Genomic DNA, 11,418 nt, shown 5'->3' on the forward strand with positions numbered 1-11,418 from the left:
GTTTTGAATGGAAAAAGGTTTAAACAAGTGAAGGTATGATGAACAAAATTTTGCTTATAATGTGACTACCATATCGATTAACTGATGCAATCATACTATAAGTACACTCATATATACCTTCCTTTACACTCTTCCAAATGGCAAGATCTACACTCTTGATTTTCAATCCATCCATCACATCCCTTTCCTCCACATAGGCGAGGATGTCATCCTTGTTGTCAACAAGGATGTACATCTAGCTTAATTCTAACTGATGAGATTAATTAATAATAGTCTACACCAAATCGAGAAACTGGTATACACTTGGGGCAAAGTTTATCACTACAGCTCAAAAATTTCAAGCAAGAACGACCTCCAAATGAAGTGTTGTATACGAAGGTAACCTTGTTTGCTTCTTAGATTTTGCAAGAACAACAATGTTTAACTACTTAAACTTTTAGATCCAGGTTCAACACTTTCTCATTCATGAACTTCAACTTTTTCACTACCTGAAACGCGCCAAATTGATTACAAGATTTGATGCATGTAACTGAGTAGAAGAGAGAGAGAGAGCGAGCGAGCAGTGTGAAACCATGAAATGAGTGATCTAAAAATGGATAGTAATTGACTAACTATGTATCAATTTTTTAATAACTTTTAAGTTTTCCCAAACAAGCTCTTAATATCTTCTAAAAAATAAGAAACTTTATTTTAAGAAATAGATTCTAATGATGCCTAACTATAATATTCTCGCTTCCATAAAATGATTTTGATACTAATTATGATAACTTCAGTCTTCATCACCAATAAAAGCAAAATTGTCTTAAAAGCTAGTGAGTTTGTTGAGTAGATTAAATTTGTATTTAGCCCCGGTTTTACAATCATTATCTAAAAAGTATTTTTTTTTTTACATATTTATTTTCAATCATACATTCACATAATAAAATATTTCGTACTTAAACTCAAAATTCTTCCTTAACTTTTAACCACACATTTTTCTAAAATTGTTATTCAAAATATTACTTTTCAATCATGACTTAATGGTGCGGAGTTAAACCAGACTTCAATATCAATCAAATAGTGTCGACTAAACATAATGTCTTTCTTAATGTTTTATTTTGTTTTCATCTTAATCGATTTTAAGTTTGATAAAAAAATAAATAAAAAACTTAATTTGTTATGGTATTTTATTTTATTTTATTTTTCAATCATTTATCTTCACCAACTAACCTAACCACAAAATACCATTCCCTTTTACTAGAAGGATAAAAAAGTGGACCTTTGTGATGACAATCATATAATCAATGTGATTAAAATAAAATTGGAAGATTAAAGCAGATGTCACTTTCAGAAAAAGCTAAAAAATGTTTTGTTAATTACTATCTAATCATCAGGGTTTCGTGATCTTAGAACCACGTGGAAGCAATCAGAGCAAGAAAAGGTACATTTAGTACCACGTGTACGGCGAAACTACGGCAAGTCACTGAGTTGTGTCCAGCGCCGACCCCACCACTCGCCGCCGTCATTATCACGTGCCTTTGGACGGCACCGCCTCTTTTGGACTCTCCGCTCCCTTTTTTCCTAGCCCTGGGATTTAACATAAATTTTTTATCACATTTTAATAAAAATTGATAAACTATGTGCTCGAAAAGTTAAAGATTGTGATTAAAATTAATTTTTAATTTTAATTTCAATTAAAAATTGAATTTCAATTTCTGCCAAATATGTACTATATTTTTATTTTAACACTTATATAGAAATTAATACTAATTTATAAATTATATGTAAAAATATTTCATACAATACTAAATCCCCGTTTGAGCTCCATTCCATAAAAAAAAAATTTCTTTTTATCAAACTCATTTTCAACTAAATATTCTTCCAATAAATTAATTTTTTTTCTTATTTTTCAATCAAATATTCTTCAAAAAATCACTATTAAAAAATATATTCTTTCAAAATTGAGACTCAAACAAATCCTAATTCATTTATAAATATTTTTAAAAAAAATAATTATTTAGAATTTTTTTCTAAATATGAGTTATCGCTTTATAGAGAACTTGTTTAGGAGTGATTTTGAGAATTGATTTTTTGATCGTTAGGAGAAAAGTGGGGTCTGCCTATGAGAGAAGAAGTCAAATATGACGACTAAAATAATAAAATAACGATCAAAAAATTAATTTTTCAGAAAAAAAAAAAAACCAATACTAAACAGGCTCAGAGTATAGACATACCCAAAGTCATTTTCACTTAAAGTTGACCGTAAAAGAAGTTTTTGGCATTTTCAAAAGTGATAATTCAAAATCTGTACTATGGAGCTGTATTTTCAACAAAAGAAAACAAACAAGTTGAAAATTGAGTGCACAGTACTTGAATAGATCTACAATTTCTTGTGAAATAGCCACGAGGCAATTACAAACATTGTACTGTCAAAACACTCAAAAATGTCCAAACCCCGTTTTCGCTGTCGACAGCTTGCATCCGTTTATCTTATCTTGGCAACTTTTTTTTATAGTTGTGTAACAATCTCGAACCCTACTATATTTGGCCATGTTCATGTTACATTAAGGGTCACTTTAACATTGTTTTTAAAAACTAAGAAGTTATTTTTAAATAGGTTTGAATAATTTGATATAGGTGTTTAGTTTTCTGAGTAAACTAATCTACAAGTAGCAAAAACCTGCCAAATGGACCTTAAATTGGTTGACGTTCTAGTCGTGTGAGGATAGAGTTATAAAACGAGTTGGTTAAACCAGTATGTCGTTTGAGGCTTCAACCCCTAAGTGGTCCAATCCCTTTAGAAGTCTAGTAAGGGCCTATGAATTGAGACATTGGTTCATAGAGAATGAGCCTAGACATGAAATCAAGCCAAAGAGAATGAGTTGAGACATACAATCAAGCTCAAATGCTTGATTAATAGATTACTCCTTAATGGCTCAATAGGCATCAAATGTCTTTTAGTTTGATTAAACACTATTAAATCAATAGACTTTCGCCATACTTTCACCATTAAAGCATAAAAATCAAATAAAAGCATTTGAGAAAAACATGAAATTCTGCAAAAATTCTATACGATGACGTGATCATGACCACATCGTGATGAAAAAATATAATTACTCTTCAAAATTATCGTCCGACATTATCCCAAAAATCGACTTTCGAAGAGAAAACGAATAGTGTAAGCTAAGCAAGGGATATTGCAAAACTCCAAACAGGTTGCCCTAGCAAAGAGGCAACCAAGATCGAACAACGGCCTCACATTGTTCCTCCATCTGCCATGTTCCCTGTCGTCTTCAACTATTTGATAACCCTAGCTGCACCAAAACCACCTAATAAGGTTAAGAATTCATTAATGTTAAAAGTTTTATTATAGGGACTAATGGTCTAACAAAATTGATGACGAGACTTGATAAAATTCCACAAAAAATGGAACAACGAAATCTCCCAACACGTGTATATCTTGATAAGTATTTTTCGAAATTTGTATTAATTTCAATACTTATTTTATCGCAAGAAAAATTGTACACCGAACAAATTTAAAGAACTGTCACGATGACTTAATCTCGAGAAATCAGTAAGAACTAATCTGTATGTAACATCGTGAGTGAGCTGTGCGCCACTAAGTCAATAAATGTTAAAAGTTTTATTATAGGGACTCATAGCATAACAAAATTGATGATGAGACTTAATTAAATTCCACAAAAAATGGATCAATAAAATTTCCAACACGTGTATATCTTGATAAGGATTTTTCAATTTTTTTTAATTATATTCGATTTACTTATTTATTTGTAAAAAAAATTTGTGCACCGAAAAGATTTAGTCATAACTATCACGATGATTTGATGGTCTTGAGAAATCGGCAAGGACTGTTCAGTATGTAACATCGTGAGTGATCAGTATGCCACTACTTTAAAGATTGAACATGATTGACATTGGTTTATGAATTTTATCCTAATGTTAGAGTTTATTATTATAGTCAAGTATTTTTGAATTTTGAATATTTTTTAATTATTAAAAAGTTTAGGGGTACTTTTGTAACTTTATAAACCCCTCTTTAATTTCCCTTATAAAAAGAAGAGTTGCTTCATTTGGAAGTTGTTAAGAGCTTATAATAGTGTTCCCTCCCAACACTTGCATTCTTGACACTTTCAAGGTGTGTGTGTGTATATATATCCAATTATTTTAATTAATCAAGTTCATATTATTAGTTTACGCTCAATGAATCCCAGGATCAGTAGATGTTACAAATGATGAATCAATTTCGTTTTACATATTTTAGCTTGAATTATTGCTTGCAGTAACGTCTAAGTTTTGGTTTGATGATTACAGATAATGATGGAGAAAGCGAACTCAACAACTAGTTTAATACGAACAAAATCCGATCAGCTGGTCGAGACAATGGCTGCGGCGCTAGCTGCAATGAAGTCTCCGATGTCATCATCGAGTGAGGCAGCCGTTGGTACCGGACCGGATAGTAGTTCCAATCTGTCGAGGAAATCCAGTAGGCGGCTGACGGCTGCCTCGCCAGGGCGGAGCGCCGGTAGGAACACACACATTCGGAAGTCGAGAAGTGCTCAGATGAAATTTGACCTTGATGATGTTAGCAGTGGCGCCGCCTTGAGTAGGGCGTCGAGCGCCAGCTTAGGGCTCTCGTTCTCTTTCACGGGCTTTACCATGCCACCAGATGAGATTGCAGATTCGAAACCATTTAGTGATGATGAAATTCGTAAGTTCACTTAATTATAATTTAATTATTTTCTATATTAGAAATACTTTATTTCAAAAAGTTTCGTTTATCAACTTTATGTTCATTGCTTGCTACTTTCTATCTGGTCCATACACATACGTATGCATTAAATTCAAGTAAAAAGACCCAATACCCTATAGATTTTCTGGTTCATATTTTCTAATGTTTACAATTAGGAGGGTGTTTTTGTCATCTCCCGTCATATACCACCCACCCCACCCCAACCCCTACCCCCTTGCCCTGTTGTGAGGGTAAGCTAATTAACAGCCATCAATGGACAAAAAATTGTTCATGAATGTTAAAACTTATAGGCTAGAATTTCAAAAGCGTGTTATCGAGAGACCGGCTTTTGGGTTTCGCTTGTCGACCACGAGAAGATATCGCTGCCATGCAGACCTCCGGCCGGTATCATTCAACGTGAGTCACTATTCAAATTTTTGGTACTAGTTCTTGTATGAGAAGAGAAAAGGCTATAGAAGAAAAAGGAACTTTTTTTGGATGCTAACTTGTGCATGCATCAATGTAAACATCAAGGTCCCAACCTCTCACGTGAAACTCATAATTATAGGACCTAGAAGAAAAATGAGAGAAGGGTCCATGCTTCATAATGTTTAGTTCTCTTTTATTCCACAATTATATTTTTAGAAGTAATAAGTTGGACCCTAAAGAGCCGAAATAAAAGCGAGATTTGATTTCAAGACCTTTAGGTTGGCCATTGATCTTACCAGGCTACCACTATGTCTACCTCTTGAAATATATGAAGGTACTTGTATGCTCCCCCCTTTTGGCCTCCTTCGAAGGGAAAGAAAATTATATGAACGAATTTTACTTTTAGATAATGTGATTCAATACAGTATTAGATCATATAAAGTTCGCTTGTTCAAGCCTTGTAGTTACCCATTTATAAAATTTCTGCAAGTGGTCTTCAGCGAAAAAATGAATTCCACACACAAGGTAGGAGTAAATTAATTAATCTTCGATAATGATGTCTTTTTGCTTAATACGAACATCATTTGTTTTATGCGGTATTTGATTGATGGTGAAGGGTATGGAAAAAAAATTGTTAACCCATCAAATAATAGAGTATTAAAGACATGTAGTGCTCCAAGTCAAGAATGGAAAGATCTAAATCACCAACTATATATGGAAATGTGTCTACCATGCAAGTGGAGGAGAGACAAAGCTATCACTAATCCAAACATTTAAACGGAAATCTACAATTTTTGTGAGACACTTGTCCCCAATAATTGTAGATTAAAGGAAGTTAGGTCACAAGTAGGTCCCTTTTGTAGAAATGAGCTCTAGGCTTTACTTTGGTGGGAATTGGCAAATAATAGCCAATAGAAAATATATGGGCTCTGTGGACCATACTTTCTCGTCTTGTAAGACTGTCTCCTTAGTTGACGATCTCATTAAAAATTTTAAGTTTCAAAATTATAACGGTGACGCTTCAAAAATTATAGTAAAGTTTATTGAGTTTTTGACACCTCAAAATCGTAATGAAGTTTAGTGAGTTTTATATACCTCACAACTATCCCAAGAATGAAAAGGATTGATTCTTTTAGGTTGTGTTTGGCGAAAGATAGTTACATTTCTTCCAATGAACAAGATGTTTCATTTTTTCCTTTTTCGTATTTCCTTCGTACTACAGCTGAAGATCTTGAGGCTGGCTTGCATAAGAAGAAAATTCAAACCGAACCTACCTTACCAATCTACCTAAAGGTAATGTAACTTCATCGACTACATGTCTTTATTTCTTAATTTGATAAGGAAAGCGTAAATTAACCTGGTCTCAAATCCGTGTTCCATACAAAAAGACTTAATTGATTTGATACAATCTATTTGAACAGGGAAGGATGGAGGTTTATCTAGAGATCATGGCTAACATGGCTATCATGTCAGGTTCAGTCTTGTACAGAATTTCATTTTACATGGCATTTATGTACAAGACTTTCCTTAACAAACCAAAAAAACATAAAATAAGGAAGAAAAGAATGCCTTTGGGATACATAACATAGTAATTGAACTACTCAATTTCTCTGACCAAAAACCTCCAGTGGTCGAAATGGTATGGAACACGTATTATTAACGAATAGAAAGCTAAAAGTTTAGTTTTACATTAGTTTATGCTAAGACAACCTAGTATGCTACATGAATTTATTGTCAGCTCACATGATAAATGGTTTTTCTTCTAAATTGTGCAGTTCACCAATTTGACATACAAGGTTGTTCTGAAAGGAGTAACATCGACAGTGGAAAAGGATATTCTAAATGGAATTACTGGTTCAGTCGGTCCAGGGGAAGTTTTGGCACTGATGGGACCATCGGGAAGCGGAAAGACTACCCTCCTGAGTCTACTTGGAGGGAGAGTAAGAGATCCCGCACCGGGCGGTTCGATTACTTATAATGATCAACCTTACTCGAAGCTCCTAAAAAGCAGGTGACTTTGTGCGGATAAATTTGATATAATTCTTCGGCATTTGGTCTTAGATGCATATGTAGTGTTCACTATTATTGTATCTGATTAAAGTTTTTAACATATATGACATGAAATGTCTGGCAGGATAGGGTTCGTGACTCAAGACGACGTTTTATTTCCTCACCTTACGGTGAAAGAAACATTAACATATGCAGCTCTCTTACGACTTCCAAGGACATTGACAAAGGAGGAAAAGAAGAAAAGAGCCATGGATGTAATAGATGAGTTAGGATTAGAGAGGTAAACAGACTGTTATTTAAAACGTACCTGTTGAAGAACTTGATCTTATGTTATGTGTTCACTTCAAGATTCGAATTTACAAACAGAGGACTGACAGTAAAATTTAGAATCGAGAAACTCGTTATCAAAGCTGATCTATGAGGAACATTTGTTTACAGGTGCCAAGACACCATGATTGGTGGATCCTTTGTTAGGGGAGTTTCAGGTGGAGAGAGGAAGCGCGTTTGCATTGGAAATGAGATAATAATCAATCCGTCTCTCTTGTTTCTCGATGAACCAACCTCTGGCTTGGATTCTACAACTGCTTTGAGGATTATTGATACTTTACATGATATAGCTGAGGTATATGCATCTAAAACAGAAATTCTTTTTCAATTTTCTGGAATGAGTACCATGATTATCGAATATCTCGAGTTGAATACACATGAAAAAGCCTATAAATGTTTCGGAGGTATCTTGTTTCTAATTGTAGTATTCTTATGGTAGGCTGGCAAAACGGTGATCACCACAATCCACCAGCCGTCGAGCAGACTCTTCCTCAAGTTTAACAAGTTGATTCTTCTTGGCAAAGGAAGCTTGCTTTATTTTGGACAGGCATCAGAAGCAATGGTGTACTTTTCATCCATAGGATGTACTCCTCTCATTGCAATGAACCCTGCAGAATTCATGCTTGACCTTGCAAATGGAAATGTCACTGATATTTCTGTCCCGTCCGAATTGGAAGATAAGGTGCAAATGGAGAATTCAGAAACGGACACAAAAGGTGGAAAGCCTGCTCCAGCAGTGGTCCACGAGGTAAGAACGACACTGCAGATTTTTCATGAAAAATATAAAGCAATCATGAAGATATTAGTTACCTAATTATATTTTATTCTGAAGCAGTATCTTGTGGAGGCCTATGAGACAAGAGTTGCTGAAAGTGAGAAGAAGAAACTTATGGACCCTATACTGATTGATGAGGAAATCAAGTCCAAATTATTTTCTGCCAAAAGAGAATGGGGAGCAAATTGGTGTGAACAGTATTCCATATTAGTCAGGAGAGGACTCAAAGAACGGAGACATGATTATTTTAGCTGGTTGAGAATTACTCAAGTTATAGCTACTGCAACTGTCCTTGGATTGCTATGGTGGCAATCAGGTGGTGACAGCACGGCCGAACTGCAAGATCAGGTAAAATTTCCTGTAATGGCCTATTTGATAGATCGGACTGTACAGGATTGGACAATAGGGAAGAAAAAAAGATTAAATCTTGTTCATTATACTTTTTAACCGAACATGCACATAGTGTTTTGCCACAATCAAAACACTTAAGGCAAAATGGGATTGATTATACGAATGACAAAAGGTACTGGTATTTCTGTTCATCAATGCTGTCTTCACTGAGGCTTAATGATCCAATATACTGAGAAAATTATGTTGCAGGCAGGGTTGCTATTCTTCATTGCTGTTTTTTGGGGATTCTTTCCCGTTTTCACAGCTATCTTCGCATTTCCTCAAGAAAGAGCTATGCTGAGCAAGGAACGTGCAGCTGACATGTATAGATTAAGTGCCTATTTTTTGGCAAGAACCACAAGTGACCTTCCACTTGATCTTCTACTGCCAGTTGTATTTCTTGTAGTCGTATATTTCATGGCAGGCTTAAGAATGGAAGTTGGTTCATTTTTCCTCACCATGCTAACAGTTTTTCTATGTATTATAGCTGCTCAGGTACCATCTTTCTCAATTTGACAAGATCAATCTAGTGTAAAAAAATAAACAATTCCACAAAAAAGTTTATTAAGATATTTTGTGAAACAACAGGGACTTGGGCTAGCTATCGGTGCTACCCTGATGGATTTGAAAAGGGCTACAACTCTAGCTTCTGTCACAGTAATGACCTTCATGTTGGCTGGTGGGTACTTTGTCAAGGTAAGCATGCAATTTTTAGGTAACCTTTTTTCTATGTTACTAGCTCAAGTCTGCAAATATTTACAGCTTAGACATAATAATTTGTGGCGTTTTCGTGGTGCAGAAAGTTCCAGTATTCATATCATGGCTTCGCCACCTCTCCTTTAACTACCACACCTACAAACTTCTTCTGAAGGTACAATTTGAACACATAGGTGACTCTATCAATGGGATCAAAATAGATGATGGTTATGTTGAAGTAGCTGTGTTGGTAGCCATGGTTATTGGGTACAGATTTTTGGCGTATCTATCTTTACGAAGGATGAAGCTCCAATCAGGAGCTTAGTTGCGCTAGCGCCACGTTAACACAGAGCTTTATGAGATATCCCATCTAAACTGAGCGTGAAGCCAGAAAAGGGGAATGAAAACAAGATGACTGGAGAATATATTCAAACCTTTGCCTCTGAGAGAGGTCGTAAATTCACAACTTGGACTAGATTACATAAAGTGTGATTCAAAACTCTATTTTTTTTTTTAAGATAGTTTTTCGCATGATTTAAAATCATGTCTCCACCAATTCTGAAAATGTAATAAAGTACTTAGCGCTTGCATAAAGTACTTTTACTTTGATTTTGGAGATATTAATTAAGCAAGTTTAATGACAGATGTTTTCTGGTTAGTTTTGAATGGAAAAAGGTTTAAACAAGTGAAGGTATGATGAACAAAATTTTGCTTATAATGTGACTACCATATCGATTAACTGATGCAATCATACTATAAGTACACTCATATATACCTTCCTTTACACTCTTCCAAATGGCAAGATCTACACTCTTGATTTTCAATCCATCCATCACATCCCTTTCCTCCACATAGGCGAGGATGTCATCCTTGTTGTCAACAAGGATGTACATCTAGCTTAATTCTAACTGATGAGATTAATTAATAATAGTCTACACCAAATCGAGAAACTGGTATACACTTGGGGCAAAGTTTATCACTACAGCTCAAAAATTTCAAGCAAGAACGACCTCCAAATGAAGTGTTGTATACGAAGGTAACCTTGTTTGCTTCTTAGATTTTGCAAGAACAACAATGTTTAACTACTTAAACTTTTAGATCCAGGTTCAACACTTTCTCATTCATGAACTTCAACTTTTTCACTACCTGAAACGCGCCAAATTGATTACAAGATTTGATGCATGTAACTGAGTAGAATTTGAAATATTTTCACCTACATGCTGTTTCAAAATCAATCTCACAGGAATTCATGAAATCAAACAATAACTATAGTGTTTGATTTTAATCTCTGGAGAAAGCTGATTACTATTATACATCAAGAACCTTCAAATTCCACCCTCCATATGCAGTTTATAGTTTATACATGTAAATTGTGTTCGAGTACTAAACAATCTTGTCAAGGCTGTCACTGCCAATGCCTCTAGCCCAGTCATCGAACTTCTGAAATTCTGGCTCTATCACTTCGCTAAAGCATTCATCGCACGTATCAATGTTTGTGGCAAATGCATTGACATCTACATTGGCCTTGCAGAAGTCACCTGAGGAGACATCTTCCAAGCTCTTCTGCATTGCCTCAACTGCGCTCTCGTAAACCTCCTGGCATTGTTCCGGGCATTGCTTGTCGAATTGGTCAGTTTTAGGATCTTTCAGACGATTCTCCACAACGGTTCAGATGAATTTCTCAAGCTTGTTAACAGTGGCTTTCATTCCAGGAACTTTGAATCTGCCTGTACATCCTTCGGTACATTGGATTCCAGCGACTTTGACTCTTCGGCCATTGGCCAGTCTCCTCCGAGTGCAGCTACGGGGGCAATGTAGAACTCTGTATGGACTGTATTGACATCAGCGTCGGTGTCAACATCAACATATGCGTCAGCAGGGGTGTTAGCTGGTACTTCAACGGGTACATATGCCGGTGTGGGTGTTTGCGATGTCTCGGGGACGGTAAAGGTGTAGGAAGAAGGGGAAGGGGACGGGGCTTGGGCGGCAACCTTGGGTGGCGGGGTGGCTTTCAAGAACTTGTAAGCCTCGCCAGACAGCGCGAGAGGGAGATTAGTAAGGC

At 35.6% G+C, this 11,418-nt stretch overlaps 1 protein-coding gene across 3 annotated transcripts; it reads left to right on the plus strand.

Moving 5' to 3' along the window:
• Window positions 1-4,085: 4,085 nt before the first annotated feature.
• On the plus strand, window positions 4,086-10,014 carry LOC111378785 (ABC transporter G family member 22-like). Of its 3 annotated transcripts, XM_023002026.1 has the most exons (11): window positions 4,086-4,135; window positions 4,312-4,708; window positions 6,381-6,451; window positions 6,934-7,169; window positions 7,293-7,448; window positions 7,607-7,790; window positions 7,935-8,243; window positions 8,331-8,618; window positions 8,871-9,155; window positions 9,249-9,356; window positions 9,460-10,014. In XM_023002026.1, the coding sequence occupies exons 2-11, from the start codon at window positions 4,315-4,317 to the stop codon at window positions 9,679-9,681; spliced, it is 2,253 nt and encodes a 750-aa protein (XP_022857794.1). In that variant the 5' UTR covers window positions 4,086-4,135; window positions 4,312-4,314; the 3' UTR covers window positions 9,682-10,014. The 3 variants fall into 3 exon arrangements, with proteins under 3 accessions (XP_022857794.1, XP_022857795.1, XP_022857796.1); XM_023002027.1 differs by lacking the exons at window positions 4,086-4,135; window positions 4,312-4,708; window positions 6,381-6,451 and adding an exon at window positions 6,580-6,631; XM_023002028.1 differs by lacking the exons at window positions 4,086-4,135; window positions 4,312-4,708; window positions 6,381-6,451 and adding an exon at window positions 6,607-6,626.
• The last annotated feature ends 1,404 nt before the right edge of the window (window positions 10,015-11,418 follow it).

The sequence above is a fragment of the Olea europaea genome, unplaced genomic scaffold (assembly GCF_002742605.1).
Source record: "Olea europaea var. sylvestris unplaced genomic scaffold, O_europaea_v1 scaffold187, whole genome shotgun sequence".
In the NCBI taxonomy this organism is placed as follows: Eukaryota; Viridiplantae; Streptophyta; class Magnoliopsida; order Lamiales; family Oleaceae; genus Olea; species Olea europaea.

Bases quoted from the DNA above. Each gene is read 5' to 3' on its own strand.
- LOC111378785 (XM_023002026.1), top strand. From the start codon at position 4,315: ATGATGGAGAAAGCGAACTCAACAACTAGTTTAATACGAACAAAATCC. The intron at 8,244-8,330 runs GTAAGAACGACA...ATTCTGAAGCAG, and splicing joins CTCCAGCAGTGGTCCACGAG to TATCTTGTGGAGGCCTATGA. The intron at 9,156-9,248 runs GTACCATCTTTC...GTGAAACAACAG, and splicing joins TATGTATTATAGCTGCTCAG to GGACTTGGGCTAGCTATCGG.